The 23,000-nt window shown below is 41.8% G+C and overlaps 1 protein-coding gene across 3 annotated transcripts in view; it reads right to left on the reverse strand.

Moving 5' to 3' along the window:
* tnrc6b (trinucleotide repeat containing adaptor 6B) overlaps positions 1-23,000 on the reverse strand; it is a 103,311-nt gene that overhangs the window by 34,886 nt on the left and 45,425 nt on the right. For all 3 annotated transcript variants that reach the window (XM_033013453.1, XM_033013452.1, XM_033013454.1), the window contains exons 4-7: positions 20,660-20,998; positions 14,232-16,658; positions 9,872-10,056; positions 1,115-1,189 (exon numbers count right to left, since the gene is read on the reverse strand). In XM_033013453.1, coding sequence (XP_032869344.1) covers positions 1,115-1,189; positions 9,872-10,056; positions 14,232-16,658; positions 20,660-20,998 — 3,026 coding nt within the window. The remainder of the gene's footprint in view (positions 1-1,114; positions 1,190-9,871; positions 10,057-14,231; positions 16,659-20,659; positions 20,999-23,000) is intronic.

Here is a 23,000-nt window from a genome sequence, read left to right on the forward strand (position 1 = left end):
CAGATTTGCTTCTTCTCCTTTTATACAATATATAACAAATCCTACCCTCTACTATCAACCTCCTGCTTAACATCTCCCAAGAAACTCAAGTTTTTCTGTGTATTTAGCTCTTTTTCCTAGCAACAACTAATATTGGTGTCTCTCATCAAACCTCAGGGCTGAAAACTAGTAGCTGTAATCCCTAGGAATAGCCACCAAACATATAAAATAACACCAATCATTTTAAAGACTGTTTTAAAAATATATAAATGTTGGCTGTAACCCAACATTGGCACTTGATGTTATATATTGCCGGAGCGCAGCTGGCTTGCGAGGTATTAAGACAGATTATGGTAGTGAAGTTTAATGGTAAAGATTACAAATTATCTGTCATGTAAGGGACTTGAGGAATCAATAAACAAATATGACCCAATGCAACATTTTACAGTTTCTGAACTTGATGCCATAATCATAACAGAACTGCAGATCATGTCATCCCAATGTCGTCACTTGGATTAGTGTGTGTAATTTACAACATTAAGCCTCTGCTGACCAAGGCTCATTACTCTAAGCCTCTTGTGACATAGAGGCGGTGTTGGCTGCAGTGGAAAACATACCAAAATGAGCTGTATAAATCTTCCTGGATCACTGTATTCTTATATGTAGTCCATTTGGATGGTTAAAAGCACCCTGTGGCATAATTATCGATCCTTTCCATCTAAATTTATGCTGCAGCAAGATCGAGTATGTTACATTTTGTGCTATATAACACCAGGTTAAAGTTCTACAGCGTAAAGACATAATACTAGTGGTGGCAATAGTGTTGGTGCAATTTGAGGTAACAAATTGAGGACAATGCAAAGGAAGTAAATTGCACATTAAAGCTTGTGGTTGTCTTCTGCTGTGCAGTTTGCATTGCAACAAATAAACAACACATTTTTTGTAATAGGAAATAAGTTTGCAGTGACTTTCTGTTTAACTTGTATTGCAGATCATTTCAGTATTTTTTGTCACAAAACTATTTTTTCATGAGGTTTACAGTGATAAGGCTAATCAGCAATTGGCTTAATGTGATAAATTTAACTGGCAAAGCGGTACATCAAGGCTTCAGCATGTTCAGTAAAACTGATCTTACCAGTAATCCCATTTTGGAAAATTGCGAAGAGAGGGGGTTTATCCATGTGTCATTGTTCCCACCTTTCATGGAGCCCTGGAGGAAAGAGGCAGTGAAACAAGAGTAATCGTCAGAGTTGAAATATTGAGCTGTCTTCTTATTTCAGACACTATTGCTGTGGATTTTCTAATCTTCTTCAGATTTTTGATGGTAATAGTCTCTCATTAATCCAATCAGATCATTCAGCTGAATTAAATCTGTCTGCTATTTCTTCCTCAAGATCGTGCAAGTACCCCAAGTATTTACCATTTTGTCAAATTTCATGGAATGGGTCACATAAAGGATCACTCTACTATTTATATATTTTAAAACTCAATGCTTTTTTGCAAAAAAAGTAATCTAAATCTTCCACAATTAAAAAACAGAATTCCTATTTCTGCACAATGCAGGCAAATCTTGTGTTATAGCCATTTGCGTGACAGAAAATTGCCCTTCAAAAATCTCCACCCAAAAGTCTGAGGAGCAGAATAATCCAAAACCCATTTCCTGAAATTACAGGACACACATTATCATGGGTGATAGGTAAACATTTAAACTAATGCTTCCTCATGATTTATCATCAATTTTGATACAAAATTAATAATCATCCAGCAAGAGTATTTTACCCAATGAACCAAACAGGTACCACAGGCCACTATGTCTAGGAAAGAACTGCAGATGCTGGTTTAAATCGAAGGTAGACACAAAATGCTGGAGTAACTCAGTGGGACAGGCAGCATCTCTGGATAGAAGGAATGGATGGCGTTTCAGGTTGAGTCCCTTCTTCAGACTGATGTCAGGGGAGTGGGCGGGACAGAGATAGACAGTAAGATTGGTGGGAGAACTGGGAATGGGGCCCCTCCCAGAAAACAGGAGCAGAATGGATCAACTCAAACTCCACCATTCAAGACGATCGCACCTAATCTGTCCCAAGCTGCTTCTCCTCTTCTGTGCCTGATCCACATTGTCCTCAGTTCCCCTTAAATACTCTTTAAAAACCTCCAGTGAATCAAGCCCACAATTCTCAGTGGTAGATAATTCCATGAAGTTCAACACTCTAGGTAAGAAAAATTCCTTGCATCTCAGTTTTAAATTGGCATCCCCTTATCCTGTAACAATGTCCCATGCTTCAACATCTCTGAATAATCGAAACAGCTTAACATCTGACCCTGTTCTCTGTTTCAATAAGATCACCCTTATTCTTCGAACTCAAAAGAACGTTTGTGATAGGACAATGCGCTCACCCCATGATTAAAAATGAGCATCTTTTTGGACAGCTTTAATGCTGGTAAACTGTTCTTACATAAGGAAACAAAAATTGAATGCAGTATTTCAAATGAAACCTCACCATTATCCTGTACAATTATAACAATACTACTCTATTTCTAAACTCCAAATCACTTGCATTAAAGGCTATCCTATCTACTTGGTGCAGCTGCCTACTAACCTTTTGCAATTCATGCACAATAATACCCAGACCTCTTTCTACTTCACTCATTTGCAATTAGATATAATTTCACGTTGAGGGAATACGTGAAGAACCCCGCCAGGACGCATGCGTGTCATTCTTCAAAGCAGCGGTGTGAAATCACAGATAACTGTAATGACTTAAACATAGTAAGATTAGAGAAAGAAATACCAGTTGAGTATATGATCATGGGTGGGAGCGGAGGGCACGTATTCCCTCAACGTACTCCTCATAAAATAACGATCAAACTTCGAACTGGTAAGTTCTCATTTAATCTTACTATTTTACCTCGGAGTCACGTGAGTGACTACGTGAAGATTTCAAAGCTCTGTGATTTCATGCCGTGGAAACGAGTCCATGCATCACATCTGCCTTAATGACTGTAGGAGGAATTGTGTCAACATAATTTGGACATGAATCCGACATTGAAATCCATGAAATTTATTAACACAAAATTATAACCCCTATTTATGGGGTAAATTAAATTACAGAACTTAAAATTGTTTCTGCAAACGTTCCAGGTTTCATGACTGGTTTATGATAAAATAGTTGGAATGTTTTTTCCCCTGACCATCCTGCTGCCTTGAGGATTTGGTCCATTGGTACATCCAACTGCATAGCTACCGATGTAGCTGCAGCCCTGGTGGAATGAGATTTAAAAATATTAGTATCCACCCCAGCCTGTGTTAGAACCTGTTTCAGCCATCTTGAGATGGTCTGGACCATCACTCTTTTGTGTGGTTGCTTATGGCTGACAAAAAGTGCCTTCTCATTGCCTCTGATGATTTTCGTTTTCTCCATGTATAACGACAAATGTCTTACTATACAGAGACGATCATCTGTTGGGTAAGACCTAAATTCTATATTGAGGCCTGCTGATCCCTGTCTGTTCTGCTTTACTAATTCGTAAATATGAAACGTAATATTTTCAGATGAAGAAGTCATGTTGTCCAGTCTTAATTTATGTAATGACTGTACCCTTTGTGCCGTGACCAATGCCATTAGCATGACTGTTTTTAATGTCAGTCTATGTAGGGACAGAGCTGTTGCTGGAGACCAATTCCTGAGCATCTTCAGGACAATACTCACATCCCATATTTGGGAGTACCTGATTCTTGGGGGATTGGTATTAAAAATTCCCCTCATAAGTTTTGTTACCAGTGGGTGAGTCCCAACAGAGTGACGCTCTGTTCCTTGCCATAGATAAGTTGATAGGGCACTTCTGGCGCAGTTGATGGCACTATAACTGAGCCCCTCATCATAATGGAGGCCTGCCAGGTATTCCAGAACAGACGGGATGTTCATATCTCTGTAGGTGATGCTGTTTTTGTGACAATACATCTCCCACTTCCTGATATAGACCAGATACTGTTTTTTGGTGGACTGTCTTTGGGCCGCCGAAATCATGTTCACTGTTCGGTCCGTCAGTCCCAGCTGTAGTAGTGGTATTTTTAAACTCTACAAATTAATAAATTCAAATAGTTATGGCATGGGTGGCTATCCCTTGTTACGGGATGAACCAATAAGTCTGGTCTATTCGGGATGGTGATACATGGTTCTAATACCATGTTCAGTATCACTGGGAACCATGGTTGAGTAGGCCAATCGGATACTACCAAAATACCAGACGCAGAGTCTTGCTGTATTTTCCTTAATACCTGACTGATGAGGCAGAAAGGAGGGAATGCATAAATAAACAATTTCCCCCAATGCAGCGAAAATGCATCTGTCGCCGCTGCCCCAGGGTCTGGTTCCCACGAAACATAATTTGATAACTGGTGATTAAGCCTGGATGCGAATAGATCGATATCTGGTGTTCCATATCGTGCTGTAATATCAGCAAATACTTTTTTATTCAACATCCATTCGGTGTTTTCATTAAATTTGCGTGACCTGGTGTCTGCCACTAAATTTAGTTTTCCTGGTAGGTAAGTAGCTGATATCCAAATATATCTCTGGATACACCACTGCCAAATTGTATTAGCCAGATTGTCACATGATGTCAATTTGTTTCCACCCATGTGGTTGATATATGCTACCACGGTCGTATTGTCAATCTGTAGTCTAACATGCTGGTGATATGACCCAGTACAATATGACTTTAGGCCATAGAATGCACCCAACATTTCCAGGTAGTTTATGCCCAGTGTGAGTAATAATGATGCCTCCTGAGCAGTCCATCTACCTCCACAGCTGGAGATGGAATTGGTGGCACCCCAACCAAGTGCACTGGCATCAGTTTGTAGCACCATAGAAGGGTTGCTGATAATGATTGGATTGAAACAAAGCCAAATGTTATCTATCCACCATTTTAGTTCCATTATAGCTTTGATTGGTAGCTTCATTGGTCTGTCAAAATGACCAGCATTGATTTTGAGTGCTTGTATTTTTGCTCTCTGTAAATTTTGGTAATGTAAAGGTCCAAATTGTGTGGCTGGAAAAGCAGCCACCATTTTGCCAATTACTTTTGCTACCAATCTGATGGATGGTTTACTGATGTCAATGAGGTTATTGCAAGCCTCTATTAAGTCTATAGCCTTTCCCTTTGGCAAAGTCACCGACATGTGAACTGAGTCAATGGTGAACCCCAAATAGTCCATAGTAGTGGAAGGCGTTAATTTAGATTTAACTGGATGGATAATAAACCCCAGTTTTTCAAATAACTGTTTTGTGGCTGTTACAGTTTGTTTGGCCAATTCCAAAGTTTTGCCCACAATAAGTATGTCATCTAGATATGCCATGACCATGTGTTTTCGTTTCCGTAGAAACGCTAGGGCTGGATTCAAAAATTTTGTGAACAGCCCGGGGGCTGATGTTAACCCATTTGGCAGCGCTCTATACTGCCAGCGCTGTCCCATCCAGTTGAATTTTAAGTAACATCTGTGGTCACCTCGTATAGGCACTGAATAGTAAGCATCTTTTAAATCGATGCTAGCCATGAAGTAACCTTTAGAAATCAATTGTTTAGCAGTAACAAAGGTTTCCATTTTTAAATGAATATATTGTACAAATGTATTCAATTTGGTCAGATCTATGATGATGCGACAACCACCATCTTTTTTGTTTTTGGTAAATATATTGGACACGAATTCTAGCGGTTCGTGTTGGGATTTTTCAATTACACCTTTTGCGTAAAGCCGCTCCAGTTCAGCATGCGCTTCTGATTTCTCTTTACCAGAAAGTACGAACATTCGGTTCGGTATATGTTGAACTGGAGGGCTGTACTTGTGTATAAATTCTATTGTATATCCCTGGATACTGATTAAAATATAAGTATCGGTAGTTAACATACTCCATGCATCCAGAAAGGAGTGTAATCTCCCCCCAACCTCCATGCTCCCTGTATTTTGTAGGGAACCAGACCCACCTACCTCCATAGTTACCAGTGGCAGATTTATTTATTTTTGTAAGTCCTTCGTTGATGTTGAGGCGTTGGTGTCTGGGTTTGTGGTTTGGTTGATGTTGGAGGTTCGCGTATCTTCCAAGAAGGCCGGCCTGGGCCATGGCCTAAAAAGGACTCATGTTTGGTGTACCGGACCTTCGAGCTTTCACCAGTCGGTCTTGTTCTACTGGTGGGTGCGTAGGGGTGCTGTCTATGGCTGTAGTGGGTTTTTGATGAAGTCCCTTTTATGAGTCCCAGGGTTTTTGCTTCCATCGAGCTCCTTGACTTGCTTCGATAGGTTACCTCCAAATAGTAGTATTTGTGGTTTTATGTTCCCAGGTTTACACAGACCCACGAATTTCGTATTTAAAGTGGCTCAGATGGCACTCTTCCTGATGCTGTTCATCTCATATTGAGTGTTGCAAAGCAGTGCCAGTGCATCCTGTTGGTCCTGGGACATGTCCTTCTCATCCACTGTGCGGGCGAATGCTGTTATCCCTGCTGTTTTATTACCTTTTGGAGTTTGATATCCATGCCTCTAACTCCTATTCCAATATGTTTCCATATACAAGTATTTACTACTGGAACATTCAGGGATATAGTTACCCGGTGCCAGGTGTCTTGACGTGGTGTCCAATACAGCCTGTTCTTGTAGCTGGTTAAAGGACATATAGTCTATACTGGCAGCTAGCTTTTGCTCCAGGTTTTGGCCAGTCTGGTCTGACTGTATGAAGTTGGACACCATGTCCAGTAGATTTTCTCGTTCCTGCATCCCCTGCACACTTGATTTCTCTTCTGCAAACCCCTCTTCAGGATCAGCCCAGTACTGACCCCCAGTGCTCCCCTCTGATGAGGGAGAAGCACTGTGCAGCCCTACAAGAGGTGCTGCTGTGGGTTTTCCATAGAGCCCACAGTGACTCGACTCCATCTCCCTGAGCCTGTCACGTTGGAGCAAATGGTCCACACACCGCTCCATCCGGCTCCAGCGCTCACGGTCGCTGGCCGCCCGCGGCTGCTCAAAGTCGGACTCATCTGAGTCCACGACTTTGTTAGTTTTCTGTCTTGCCTTACTGCCCGGCCGCGGAGTGGATCTGGCCGGTGCGGAGGCGACATCGGGCACAGCTGATCCCATTATCGGTGATTCAAGTGCCGCTGGCCGCTGCTGGCTGCCCGCTACTCCGCGGTCCTCCCCCACCAGCTTTGTCGCAGCTCTTGTTGCTTTCTTCGATTTGTCCATGCTCCCCACCTGTAAATTGGTATGGGAAACACAAAAGACCGCAGAGTAACTCTTACCTGCAGGTTCCGGCTTTTAAACTGCCACTGCGGGGGGAACGTCGTTCCACCCCGCCTGACGTTTCGCAATGCGTGTAGCGATATGACACGCATGCGTCCTTGCGGGGTTCTTCACGTAGTCACTCACGTGACTCCGAAGTAAAATTTCCTTTGTTTCTTCTTTCCAAAGTATAGACCTCACACCTCCTCCTGTTAAACTCCATTTGCCAAGTTTCTACCACTCACTCAAGATATGTCGTACAGCAGAGTAATAAATATCCTCATAACAGCATGCCCTCCAACCATTTTTCACATCATCAGAAAATTCTAATGCCTTGTATGCCCCCCCCCCTCCAAATCATCAATGTAGATACAAAATGATCAAGCGACAAGTTTTTAAAACCCATTAACACACATTTCTCAGCATCACAAGCTCTTATTTGTGCAACAGCCTTTGATGTGGCACTTTGTCAAACACCTTATGGAAATAAGCTCCCTCAATTGCAGTAAAGGTCTCCTTACTGGGATTTACATGCATGCAAGATAATATTTTTGGAACATGTAACATGCTTTAGAGCACTGAGTGGGATAGACCTTTGGGCATTGAATGGTGCAGCAAACTTGATGGCCCATATGACCCTATCTGCTCTTATTTCCTGTCATAAAGATATCACTATAGAATTCCTATTTCTTCACAATGCAGGCAAATCTTGCATTATAGTCATTTGCGTTACAGAAATTTGCCCTTCACAAATCACCACCCAAAAGTTTGAGGAGCAGAATAAAATTTTATCTCTCAAGAGTTTGTGCTGAAGGAAAAAGGTAGCTTTTAACTAAACACAAAATGTTATTATTGTTAAATTTGCATTTCCAAACATATGGGCAGCTAATGCAATTTTGTGTTACAGAAAATCACAGTACAGGCCGATTACTAGAAATGCAACTTGCCTGTAACAGAGGGGATTGCCTGAAGTCAGCCCTTTCTAATTGAAATTGAAACAAGTCATCAATTTAATGCCAACAAGTGTGAAATAGATGCAGACTGTTGGGTGTTACAGCTCAGAAAAAAATCAAAGGAAAAAAGTACTGGAGGAATATTCTCACTGTTATTAGGTAGCAACTGCTTAGCTCTAGTTTGAGTTGCACTTATACAGTGCTGGGATACGGATGATAGATTATCTCACAGCAAGTCGCTGCAATCTGCTTACTGCTAAACTAGAACAAACTCTACATAATGACTACTATGATCAAAATTATATATTTTTTAGCAGTACTAATGATTCAAATCAGACATGGAGACAGAATAACAATGTCGCACAATTTCAAAAAATAACATGAACTTAGCATTTTAAATTATTTTCATTAAAACTTTAAGTAAGTAAGTTTATTGGCCAAGTATTCACATACAAGGAATTTGCCTTGGTGCTCCGCCCACAAGTAACAACATGACATACAGTGACAGTTACGAATGACTCAGAAAACACTAAACATTAATAATAATAAAACATTAATGATAAAACACTATTGATCAAGCATGTGAACCAACAAAATACCAGATCAAAGGGAGGCTACAGATTTTTGGCTGTTGAGAACTTCATTACTATTTCATTGACTGCGGATGGTTCGACTCCCCCGACCACGGGAGAACAAAGAGGAAAGAAAATTAGACTTTATTCCCAGTGAGGAATGTGGGGAATCCGCTGTGGTGGATGTTTATGTTAACGTTTATGTAGTTGTGTGTCTTGTTGCTATTTTTAGTATGGCGGTATGGTAATCAAGTTTCACTGTACCTTAATTGGTACATGTGACAATAAACTGACCCTTGACCTTGAACTATAAATTTGCACTGAGGAAATTGCACAACCATATGTTGTGAATCTAAAAATAATTTGGATTTGTTCAAGACAGAACTCTCTCTTGTCAACCCCCCCCCCCCCAACCTCGCCCACTGCACCCTACAAAACTTGTTAGATTGGGTTTTTGAGCTATTGTAATTATAAATGGATTTATGGAACCGTTATGTTGGAAAATTGAAATACCGGAAGGTGCCCAGGAAGTTGGCTAGCAAACCACTTACATTGTTACAATGTTAACATTACCTCAGATCGCAAGGTGTTTTTTGTTGTTGCAGATTACAGTAAATTGGATGTATTCCCAAAGCTTCCCACCCCTCTCACTATTGCCAGGTTTTCTTCGAGGATAGACACAAAATGCTGGAGTAACTCATTGGGTCAGGCAGCATCTCAGGAGAAAAAGAATGTGATGTTTCGAGTTGGAACCCTTCTTCAGACTGGAAGTAGAGGTGTAGGGAAGGAGGAAATATAAACTAGAGGCGAGAAAAGGCCAGAACCAATCAGGGCCGAAACTGTCATTGCATGTGTCATTCAATGGCACTATCAAATATCGAGGTTAAATCGCACAGATATTACAGCTTGTTCACTTCTTCAAACCTGCAAGTAAATCAAAGTTTCCAAGAACTGACTATCATCATAGGGAATGCCACACAGAGCAAGACGCTGCCTCGACTTCTGTCTGAACACCGTTCTGGCACCAAGTTCCCAAAAATGAGAAGGCACTTTGCGAACTGCTTATTTTCACAGAACTTTTCCTTTCTTACCTTGTGAATTTTCTTCCCGCCTGAGGTCCAGTTAGCTGAGTTGTAGGGTGAACTACTCTCCTGAGTTCCAGTACTGTTCCACAGGCCCATTGAATTATCATCATCTTCTTCCCAGCTTGGGGGACGAGTATTTGCCACAGTAGGTCGATCGCCACCTCCCCATCCATCCTGCACTGATTTTGAACCTGAAAAATTCATATTCAGTATTTTATATAATTGTTATGTTTTATTTTTCCTTAGCCATTTGATGGCACTATAAAATAAATGTTAAATAACACAGACATTACTGCTTGTTTACTGCTTCAAACTGGCAAGTAAATCAAAGATTCCTAGAACTAACTAGGGAATGACTCGGAAAGTAAGAATTTAAAACAATTTATAAATAAGCTTTCTAGAAAAGAAAAATCACTGAAGACAGCTTCATGGTTAGACAACCTTTTAACAACTGAGACAGAACAGAAAGGTCATATATCAGTGAGTATCAAGTGCGGACAACTGAGAAAAGGAAAAATAAATCCCTGCAACCCCTGAAAAAAATCAGTTGTTTGAAAGCATGATCACAAAATTAAAGTTAAAAGGGAAAGTTACACACAGCTATAAACAAACATATTTCTCGGTGCACAAAACATTGGCATCTGTCCTAAATCCTGAATTGGCTTTTAAGCAGTACAATTAAAACATTTCCTGTTTAGTATTTCTGGAGATCAAGTAAATAGAAACAGCATGTTACCAGGGATCCCCAACCACAGTGATGCAACTCCGTTATTCAAGCTCACTGAAGGTAAAAACTAGTACAATATTGAATCCAGGACCTTGTTAAAAGATTAAGCAATGGACAGGAAAATAGTGTCACGATATGAAGCTCAAATCCACGGATTCCAGAAATTTCCAAATTAAAAGTGGTAGTCTGTTGTCGAGCTGCGTTTGAAAGTGTCTAATCGAAAACAGGCAAAATGAGCTTCACTGGAACTTGAGATTAAAATTCCAAGTGTTATTGGATTTTAAAGTTTACAGCTCCTTTTACATAAACAGTCATTGCTCTACTCACGTGGCTTCCTGCACATGGAGTACACTGAGCTCAGTTCCAATCTGTCACTCATTCAGTCGTATGATAGTCAGTGTCGTATAATATTAATCTAATTCACATATTACACGCCAAACACTAAGTACGCCAAACACTAAGTTGCTGTATTTTATTTACCAGCAAAATGCAGCAATTGCAGGAAATATATTTTCCTCAAAGGAACACAGTATGATTGAGTATGTTCCCAGAAGCCTTCCAGTAAGCAGATTGCTCAAGTGGCTATTTTTAAACGTGGTTTTGGTGATGGAAAATAACAACTTTATATACGTTTGGCCTTACAAACAAGCCCTTATCCAATGGTCTTTCAGGTGAGCAGTTTGGGGTTAAAGCTGTGGGGAACCCAATGAATGGCAGCCACAAATAAATCGGCTTATTTCTCATTGTCGATAATTAAACACAAGGTTTTCAAATCATTCAGCCAATGGAAAAATCCTTTTGAATGCCGCCAATTGAAATAGCTGGAATTTTAACATTTAGACCAGGGCAAATCCTTAACACCTTCTGCAAAATTTGCTAAACTGTCGTACTATTTGTTGCCATTCTGGCATGGATTCAATGCTCAGATCCTGCTTTCTCCTCGACGTTAGTCAGCAATGCCCTTCCCCAGTACTCTCAGCTAGCAATTAGCACCGAACATTTCCCTCATTCCCTGTAGCATGATCTGCCCTAAACTCCAACAACCAATTCCCTTCCACCAGCTTTCATTTACCCCCCAATCCCAGCTCCCTTCAGACAGTACTGCTCGGCTCAGTTACATTCACTCTGAAGTGACCTGATAAGTGAAACTGAAATACGTTTTATTTACCTGATGCATGTTGAATCTGTCAGTCAGAGGCATATGAAAATATGAGATCAAATCTCTATTTGAATAGGCACAAATACAAATGGAAAAAAAGTACCTGAATGTCCTGCAGACGTACAAATGTTGATTTAATTCACTACTTTTGCTCTTATCAGCAACTATTTTAAACCCCATAAAAGTGGTACGGCAGTGGCTCAAATGAAACATTCATTTCCCATTCACCTTTATAACGGGGCATTAAGTTTCGCTTGCTGCTTTGCAACAGCACTGCAGAGTGCTGATATTTAGGATACCAATGTTGGGTATCCCTATGGAACTGCAGACAATGCACCAGAAAAATAAAGTCAGCTTGCAATGGTCACCATTGTTGAAGTAAATACTGCAGACAAGCACGTTACATGAAAGACAGGATCTTTCCATTTAGCTAACACAGCCAAATCCAAGGGTGCTGTGTGTATTTTAAGCTCAAATTTGTGAGCACTGCTGTCAGCTAACAACTGGAAGCAAGCCATGTTAATAACATTTTTGAAAAATAATTTTTAATGATCTTCCATTGACCAGAAGGAATCAGTTATACTTTCCAGTGTTTTGTTAATATCCCAAAGTAGAATGCTGACTCAGATTTAAACACACTTCCAATTAGGTTTACTTTGTTGAATCAAAATGCACACCAACTCAAGATTCCAAAAACAAGGATCTCCTTCTGTTGGTTATTATGATCAGATAGAAACTTGTAACATTCTTATGAAATCCAGAGGTTCTTTTCCCAGCAAGGAGAGGTACAACTTGTACAATACAAAGAAGCCTGTGTATGCATAAACTGCAATCTGGACTTCCTGGCATCAGACTGCACCCGCTGCCAAGTTTTCGTGTAGGGCAGTAACTCAATTGTAATTTGGAAGATGGGAGAGCTGGCATAAAGTAGTTATCAATACAAGGGCAACCATTGTGTTTAAAGTTTCTTAGATTGAAGCACAGATCACAAACAAAATTAATGCAATCCATTGTCAAGAAAATAGGGGAGACCCCTTGGGGTGAATAGCTATCAAATTTATAACAATTCATTTTGTACTGAAAACTGGAAAAATATCTACGTTACAAGGTGATCAATGCAAATTAAGGTAGTCATAACACATTAAATAATTTGTCAGCTAATAACGTGAGAGGACAACCAAAACGTCTACAAAGTCTTCCTCATTCCTTTCAGAATGTGCAGTATTTTGGGGGCAATGACTACTTTTGAAGTGTCACCACAGTTATAATCCAGGAAATTACAGCAAATATGCAATGGAAACCTCCCACAAACAGCAAAGTCATCATTGGATGAATTGTGCTGCTATTGACTGGGATGATTATCACTGGGAACATCACCTCATCGTTTCATTAAAAACTTGCCATGAGATCTTTTACGTGAGAAAGCAGATGAGACCTCAGTTATATGCCTTTTAATAAAGACAGAACCCCTACAGTGCTGTAAAGAAGCATTGGCCCAGATGTTAGTGCTCCAGTCTCTGAGAAAAATTGGAAACCACATTCATCCGTTTCAGAAATGAGCATTGCCTACTGGGGTGTTGCTGAAACGAGTCCTGGATTAATTTCCTTCAAAGACAAAATGCTGGAGTAACTCAGCAGGTAAACCAGCATCTGCAGTTCCTTGTTGTTACATTATAATTTCTTGGAAAATGTGTCTGGTCAGAGAAGAACATATGGGGATGTAAAGATGGAAAAACATTTTAGAATTATGCATCAGGAGTGCAGAAAAATGCCACACAGTCTTAATCTATGACTGTTTGTCTCCATCTGTTGAATATAAGCTGCACATTAGAAACATAGAAATTAGGTGCAGGAGTAGGCCATTCGGCCCTTCGAGCCTGCACCGCCATTCAATATGATCATGGCTGATCATCCAACTCAGTATCCCGTACCTGCCTAGGGCAAAACAACAGCTGAACATGCTGCAGGAAAGGATGGTTCAGATCACCATATCAGACATGATTATAAAAAGTTAAACTCTTTAGCAAATTTGACATGTCAGGTAGACAAAATTAAAGACACTGCATACACAGCATGGCCTCTCATAGGGAACTGTTTAAAAGTCTCCTTTTAAACACATGATGACTCAACAAAATTGCTTTCAACAATGGCCAAAAGCACTTTACCATGCATAAAGAGCTGAATGAGATGGGAATGCAATGTAGCTTTACAATTGAGAATAAACCATTCCCAATATTGTCAGGGCATTTGTTATTTAGCTAGGCTTTAATTCCATCCCATGCAAAAACAAGATATTTTACCACAAGAAAATCTGGAAAGACAGACCCTACAATGCCTCACCGTCGTAAAAAAGATGCCATGTAAAAAAACATCTACAGAGAATCTCACTTCACTCTCAGCTTCATTTCAACATCAGTGCAATATGGAACACAACGATCATCAAATAATAATTAAAAGGGGAAGAATTTGCAACTGCTTACCAGAACTTGATGTGGATCCTCGTCCTGTAACCGCACTTGATGCATTCTGCTCCCGTTGTATTGGCCCACTTCCAGAGCTATCATTTTTAGAGTTTTTGTCCCACAGATTCACATTCTTATAATTGTAGCTAGTGGGATCACCCCAGGCTGAGGTGCCATCGTCAATCTCCATCTTTCGGGAGATGGATTGCGGCGAAGGCTCTTCCCATCCAGTAGGTTCTTCCTCCTTTGGCAAAGTTTGGGTAGTTGCAGGTGGGACAGCTGAAGAGGGCATCGGTGGCACAGGTGCCGAGCCCCAACCTGGCCCAGACGGTCGGCTATTAGCAGAAGCGGTGCCCCAGGAACCAGATACCTCTGGCTGCTTGTTCCAATTAGAAGTGGTTGCTTTGGATGGCTCACCCCATCCCTGGTGTCTTGTGGGGTCCTCCCACCCACCTCTTTGATTAGTATTAGAACTACTGCCACCACTCCAAGATCCTACATCACCACGGCCACTTTCACCCCATCTCGGGTTTGAGCTGTCCCAGCCACCTGTTTTTGGTTGCTCAGCTGGCTGTCCACTTCCATCACCCCAGCCATTATTGGCAGGCCATCCTTGAGTTTGTTGCTGCCTTGCACCCCAACCCGGTTCCTTGGTTCTAGGCCCATCATTCCAAGATGGTGCTTTCTCTTCTGGTGTTCCACCTCCCCAACTTTGACTGTTCTTTGGGTCCACCCATCCACTTGGAGCCTTTGAATCCTTCCACTCCACGTTTGAAGACTGGGGAGCATCTCCCCACCCAGAGGTGCAGCGACTGGTTTGACTGGGCCCTTCGCCCCAGCCCCCTGAGTTAGTGCTCTGAGTGGAAGTGCTCTCCCACCCTTCTGTTCCTTTGTCAGTGCGCCTCTCATTCCTGGGTAACTCCTGGACTTCCCAAGTTGTGTTCTGCTTTATCTGAGTTTGGCCCCACCCAGTGTTTGACAGCACCCTTGGGTCTAGATCAGCCCTGTTTATTACAGTTTGCAATACTTCCTCTTGGTCAGGATGATCAGCCTTGTTTAAGCGCCGTCCACCTGGGTGGTTGTCAGCGCCTCCTTTTTTGTTGTTGTTTCGACTACCAGAGTCACTCCCAGTGGAACTAGAGGCCTTTACCCAGCTGGAATTTTGGGCATTCTCTCCTTGGTTTTCTGGGGGGGGATTTACCCTGTGATTGTCCCATCCGCCTGTGCCACAATTCTGTTCATTAGTAGAGCCAACCCAATCTCCTTCTGACCGATTATCAGTCCCTGGCTGTTGACCCCATAAACCCTGAGCACTACCAGATGCTGTTCTGTTCCCTTTACCCCAATTTTTTGCTTTGTTGGGGTCTTGTGTCTCAGAGTCCCAGGATCCACCATTATTGTCCCATGATTCAGTTCTTGATCTATTCACCAGTAACTGTTTCATACCAGAGCCATTTTTTGCTGCATCATCGCCACTGCGTCCATTATTGCCATCAGCTGCTGTACCATTTTGTCCAGAAATGGAATCGGTTCCAGAAGATCCCCAAACTGTATTCCAAGAACCCCCAGTTGCCCGTCCCTCCATAGTTCCTCTAATACTGCCTTCGGATGAGGCTTCAGTGCTCACAGATTGATTCAATACCAAGGGGTTTCCCAAACCCATTCCTAAGGGCATGCTCCAGGTCCCATTCCCTGTTGTTTCAGACACTCCCTTATTTTGCAAAGGGTTCCCGGTGCTCTGTGAGCTTGCATTCAAAGAGTTAGTGTCGCCATTATTTGGTCCATCAGTGTTAAGAGCTTGAGGCTGTTCTCCAACAGAAGCATTCCATGTAACACCCGCATTTTCCGTTTTAGACTGTTTTGCCCAGGCGCTTGTAGAAGTACCATCCTGATCCCTAGGGCTTTGACCTACTGCACTAAGTTGTGCACTGGAGCTCGAAATGTCCGTCTCCAAAGTACCTTTTCCAGAAGTGCCCTCCTGGCCCAATACTGGCCAGGCCGATGGGTTGATATTTGGGTTCAAGGTCAACCCAAGGCCAGCTCCATCAGGGCTGCTCAAGTTTTTCCAATTGTTAAGTCCGTCTTTGCTCTCCGAAGAGATGGAAGATGCGTGACTGGGTTTAGGCACAAGGCCCATGTTCCAGGCCCCCAATTTACATTCATTCTTTCCGCTCCCAGCAGCGAACTGGTTTGCAGCTCCTTTGCAATTCCTGGCAGCGCCACTTCCAGGTGGCAGGCTCTTCTCAGAGCCAAGGTTTGAGGCACCTTCGTTATCTACGTGTTCCGAAGCTGACTCAGAGTCTCTGCCTGTGATGCAAGGCCAAGCCTCCATATCAGACCCGTCTACGATTAACTTATCCCAGCCGTGGTTGAGGTCAGTGCTGGATGATCCAGAACCCCAAGCAGAATTTGCATAATTTGAACCAGCACCCCCAGAGTTTGTGTCTAGAAAAAAACAAACAAACATCTTAAAGATCTCCAAGAAAAAGTATTTATATTTGAATGGCTTTTTAAAACCAATTTTTAACACAATTGACACTTTGATTAAATATACTTCTGCCTGGGTATGACATTAAGAAGAAAAGGAAAAGTAAAATCTACCAACACGCAACCTGATAAAATTTAATTTTTTTTTTTTTTAATATAAATTAGAGAGAGGAAAATCCATCTTGAACACTGTTAACCATGAGAAATGTTGACATGCAAGTTAAATACTATTGCTAGCACTTTATTTCTTGGAGCACAGGAGGCTCAGGGATAATCTTATAGAGGTATATAATATCATGAGAGGAACATATAAGCAGGGGAATAGAGCTGCCAAAGAAAGCAGTTGAGCCAGGTACAATAACAATATTTAAAAGATGCGTGGACAGATACAGAGTTAGGAAAGGTTTAGAGGGATATGGGCCAAACATGATGAAATAGGCAGCTTCGATACAGCGTTTGGTGGCATGGACATCGAGCTGAAAGGTCTGTTTCCGAGCTGAATGACTGTGACTATGATTATAGATTCAAGAAACCTGAAACCATCTTGAAGTACGCTAGAAACAAGGGTCGTTAATGAAGAAAGCTTGTAATCCTAACTAAATCTTGGTTACTCAGCAAACAGCATTAATTAATTGCCACCATCTTGAGACTGTTACCCATTATATTTCAGCAGCTGGCATCTCCAGGGGGCTGACTGATTGAACTTTGAGCCAACCGTTAACATGCAGAATAATAATCCCATGAACAAATCATTGTTGGCGTGATAAACAAAGAGGGAATGTGGCCACAATAATGCAAAATTTGATTGATTCCTGTCATTTCATCGGTGGCCAGGATTTGAACTTCAAGTTATAATTAATTTGTCTAATTAGGCTCTCAAAAACCCTAGACTGGATCTGGTTAGGTCAGTTAAGTGAAAATAATCTATGTAGAATGATGTGTTCTACGTTTCTATTAAGGTGGATTCAGGTCTACAACCCCCACTTATTTAACAACAGTGATAGATGAGGGAAAAAAACCCTTTGGTCCACACCGACCATCAATCATCTGTATACCAGCTCTATGTCCTACACACCAGGGACAATTTACAGAGACCAGTTAACCTACAAACCTACACGCCATTAGTATGTGGGAGGATATCAAAGCACCCGAAGGAAACCCACGCGGTCACGGTGAGAACATAAAGTGCCCTTCATAATGTTTGGGACAAAGACCCAATTTATTTATTTGCCTCTGTACTCCACAATTTCATATTTGTAATAGAAAAAAAAAATCACATGTGGTTAAAGTGCACATTGTCAGATTTTATTAAAGGCCATTTTTATACATTTTGGTTTCACCATGTTGAAATTACAGCTGTGTTTTTACATAGTACCCCCATTTCAGGGCACCATAATGTTTGGGACACACGGCTTCACAGGTGTTTGTAATTGCTCAAGTGTGTTTAATTGCCTCCTTAATGCAGGTATAAAAGAGCTCTCAGCACCTAGTCTTTCCATCACCTTTGGAAACCTTTATTGCCGTTTATCAACATGAGGACCAAAGTTGTGCCAATGAAAGTCAAAGAAACCATTATGAGACTGAGAAACAAGAATAAAACTGTTAGAGGCATCAGCCAAACCTTAGGCTTACCAAAATCAACTGTTTGGAACATTGTTAAGAAGAGAGAAAGCACTGGTGAGCTGACTAATCGCAAAGGGACTGGCAAGCCAAGGAAGACCTCCACAGCTGATGACAGAAGAATTTTCTCTATAATAAAGAAAATCCCAAAACACCTGTCCGGCAGATCAGAAACACTCTTCAGGAGTCAGGTGTGAATTTGTCAATGACCACTGAAGACTTCATGAACAGAAATACAGAGGCTACACTGCAAGATGCAAAATAGGATAGCCATGTTGCAGTTTGCCAAGAAGCACTTAAAAGAACAACCACATTTCTGCAAAAAGGTTTAGTGGACAGATGAGACGAAGAATAACTTATATCAGAGTGATGGTAAGAGCAAAGTATGGAGGAGAGAAGAACTGCCCAATATTCAAAGCATACCACCTCATCTGTTGAAACACGGTGGTGGGGATGTAATGGCCTGGGCCTGTATGGCTGCTGACTCACTTATCTTCATTGACGATACAACTGCTGATGGTAGTAGCATAATGATTACTGAAGTGTATAGACACATCCTATCTAGATGCAGGAAACATGTCCCCGATGTTGGGGGAAGTCCAGGGGACACAGTTGACGAATAAGGGGCAGGCCATTTAGAGCAGAGATGAGGAAAAACATTTTCACAGAGAGGGCTGTGAATCTATTGAATACTCTGCCTCAGAATGCAGTGGAGGTCAATTCAATGTATGTTTTCAAGAGAGAGTTGGATAGAGCTCTTAAAGATGGCGGAGTCGGGGGATATGGGGAAAAGGCAGAAACGGGGGGGTACTGATTGTGGATGAACAGCCATGATCACAGTGAATGGTGGTGCTGGCTCGAAGGGCCAAATGACATACTCCTGCACCTATTGTCTATCTGCTCAAGTTCAAACAAATGCCTCAAAAGTCATTGTCCGGCAGTTCATTCTACAGCAAGACAATGATCCCAAACATACTGCTAAAGCAACAAAGGAGTTTTTCAAAGCTAAAAAATGGTCAATTCTTTAATGGCCAAGTCAATCACGTCTTCTGAACCCAATTGAGCATGCCTTTTATATGCTGAAGAGAAAACTGAAGGGGACTAGCCCAGGCATAAGCTAAAGATGGCTGCAATACAGGCCTGGCAGAGCATCATCAGAGAAGACACCCAGCAACGGGTGATATCCATCAATCACATACTTCAAGCAGTCATTGCATGCAAAGGATATGCAACAAAATACTATACATGACAACTTTCATTTACATGACATTGCTGTGTCCCGAACATTATGGTGCCCTGAAATGGGGGACTTTGTATAGACACTGCTGTAATTTCTATATGGTGAAATTACATGATGGGTCTTTGTCCCAAACATTATGGAGGGCACTGTACAAACTCCGCACAGAGCGCACTCTTACTCAGGATTGAAGCAGTCTCTGGCGCTGTGAGGCAGCAGTTCTACTATTATGCCAATATGCAGTCTAATTTCCCTCTCCAAATGTTGATTTGGTGGCTTTTGTTAATCTTGCACTAAATCAAGTGGCCAACCTGTCCATAATAAATAATTATTTGAAAAAGGAATCACCATCGGGGGAAATAACTATGATTATCTGCCTCTGTGTAATTGAATACCTAGAGAGCCATCCTGGAAAGGAGAAAATTCACAGACAGTACAGCTTGCTGCAATCACCGTCATGAAATTGGCAACAATAACTGTCTCTTTAATGCTTTTCTTCTAGAGGTATTATGTGTCAAGAAATGCTCACATTTATAGTTTGTCCTCTGTTGGTGATAGTTTCTATCCAGTATTTCTATAAATTAGTACCAATAAAATCAGTAATTCCACTGGGTGAGGAAACAGTATCTGTGTATTGTGCACACAAGGATTTCACTCTTTTTATCTCCTTTGATGCATGACCTTGTCTCAAGAAAGTATCGCCAAGTTTAGGTTTATTATGGTCATGTGTAACGAGGTACAGTGAAAAAAATGTATTATGCATGTAATCCCAACCAGATCAGATAATGCTATACATAATACAATCAAGTGAAACTGGATTACAACAGAGAGCAAAGGCAGTATGAAGGGTAGATGGTGTCAGGGGTAGAGTGTCTGGTCTGTGCGATTGCTGGATTGCATCTACAACTCTCTGTAACTTCTTGCGATCTTGAGCACAGCCTGTACAGTGGAATTGAACAAGATCTTACAGTACTGCTACTGCAAAATCAGTTTAAGAACCTTGAAAAGCGTTCTAATATTCACCATTCTTTCGAGTTTCATCTTTGATATTGACTTTTCCAATAAAACCATCAGAAGCTGAGAATGAATTCCACCTACTTACCCACTGGTGTACTGCCGTGCTGCAGTGGACCGTTGGGTTGCGTCAATGGTTGTGCAGTGCCGGGGTTTGATCCTGGCAACCCAGGAGGCCCCGCCCCACCTCCAAGAAGTCCACAGGAAGGCGGAGGGGGCTGACCACGTTTTAGTAACACTTTGTGCTCTTGCTGGCGAAATCGAGGAGGCACCTCACGGGGCAGATAGCGGGCGGCGTTCTGTGGCTGGCCGTTGGTGGCCACCGCCCTTTTGGCATTGTTACCACCGTTGCCGGCTGGTGTGGAAACACTGCCAACTGAGGTGGCAGTTGGAGGCTGGCTTAAGCTTGGCTTCGTCGCTTCGGGCACTGGGGAAAAAATGTTTACAACAATTAGCCATTGGAAATTCAGATATATATGCAAATATAGAAAGGACCTTTAATTTCCTCAGGATTAGAAAGGGAAAATAACACCCTTTAATATTTTACCAGATTTAATTAAAGATGAAAGGCTTGTCTAACTAAATGTTTTCAAAGTAATGAAGGACATTAACAAGGATCAGCCAAAACAAGTACAGACAAGATCCAACTCTGCTGAGTGCACTGGCCATGAAGAAAAGCAGCTTAAGTGTAATTTTGACTCAGAGAAATGTGGGCACATAGCTTGCTCCAGAACTTTAGCACACAATATAGGCTAACATCTCAACCAAGCTTTGAAGCAATGATGAACTACCACAAGCACTACATTCTAGATGCAATTTTACCTCATGAGCAGTATCTCAACCAGTATTACAACAATAATCTATATCTATCTATTATTATATTACAAAAACTCTCATCTTGTTTGTTTCTATGTCTGTCTGTGTGTGTGTGTGTCCGAGCTGTGCTCCCAGAACCATGCAAAACGGTACATGATAGCACAACAATTTTCGGTCCTACATTGTCCATGTGTGGTGTATCAGGTTTCTTTCAGATTGATGGTATATTTTACAAGTTATTCACATTTTAAAGTTTACAAAATCCAGTTTGAGAAAAATCACTTGAACTTGCACTGACAGTTAGCAGCTATGTCACAATGGGATCTCATTTACATAAACTGTCCGTCAGCAGTGTACCACCCCACAATGATGTCACAATGGGATCTCATTTACATTTAAAAAGTCCATTTTTAAAAACACAGCAGCGTTCCATTTAGATTGATGTTATATTTTAAACTTTAAAAAATTAACTTTTCACTTTAAAAATCAAACTTTTCACTTTAAAACTTGCTCTGCCTGTTACAATGTTACCAAATGACAGTACACCCAATGAGGGTTTGGTTATTGTTGAAAGGAGAGAGAGGGAGTGGGGGAGGGGAGACAGGACTCCCAGTACAATGAGATTTGTTACATTGTTATAAGGAGAGGGAGAAAGTGGGGGAGGGGAGGATTGTTGTTTAATGTTATTTAAACATTATGTTTAGTGGTGGAGTGGGATAGGGGAGAGGTGAGCAGTGGGGGAGCAGGTAGATAGAGGGTGAGGAGGGGATAGGGAGGGGAAATGGGTTATGGAGGAATGGAGGGACTGAGGGTAAGGGAAATGAGAGAGAGGGGGAGAGGTGAGGGAGGGAGTGGGGAGGGGAGGAGGAGAGGGGAAAGAAGAGGGAAGGTAAAGAGGAGGGGGAGGGAGTGCTGGGGATGAGGGGAAATGAGCCACGCCTGCGCAGTTGGGGGCTATGGGTGAGTGGTGGAATACTGCGTTCGGGCCCAGCCCTCCCATGTGACAGGGACCCATCGGGTCCCACTTGGTTTAGTTTTTTTTTTATTACTAAATCTCTCATCTTGTTTGTTTTATTACTAAAACTCTCATCTTGTTTGTTTGTTTGTTTGTATATATGTGTGTTCCCGAAACTCCACCAGAACGGTACACGATAGCGCTACAATTTTAGGCCCACCTTACTCATCATTGTCCTGTGATGTGCATTCGCCAAGTTTCGTTCAGATTGATGTTATATTTTTCAAGTTATTGACATTTTAAACTTAAATTAACTTAAAACAGCACTCCACTTGCCGGCCGCGACTGCGCAGTTGGGAGGGGCCCCATCAGCCGCGTCACAATTGACATCATCGCCCCACGCGTGCGTAGTGGGCCCGGCATCCGCGCCTGCGCAATTGGCGCTTTTGACGATTTTCAGATCGCCATTTTTTTTTCCCTTGCCTGGCCTCACAACGGGGACACAACAGCTCCACGGGTAAGTTTCATTCTATTTTACAAATGTCTCCACGGGTCCTCCATTCACTTTAACTTTAACTTAATTTCTGCCGTCAACGGCACAACTTTGAACGCGGCAGTCGCGCCAGCGCAGTGCGGGTCCATCAGCCGCTCATGCGCA

This window comes from Amblyraja radiata, chromosome 38 (assembly GCF_010909765.2).
Source record: "Amblyraja radiata isolate CabotCenter1 chromosome 38, sAmbRad1.1.pri, whole genome shotgun sequence".
In the NCBI taxonomy this organism is placed as follows: Eukaryota; Metazoa; Chordata; class Chondrichthyes; order Rajiformes; family Rajidae; genus Amblyraja; species Amblyraja radiata.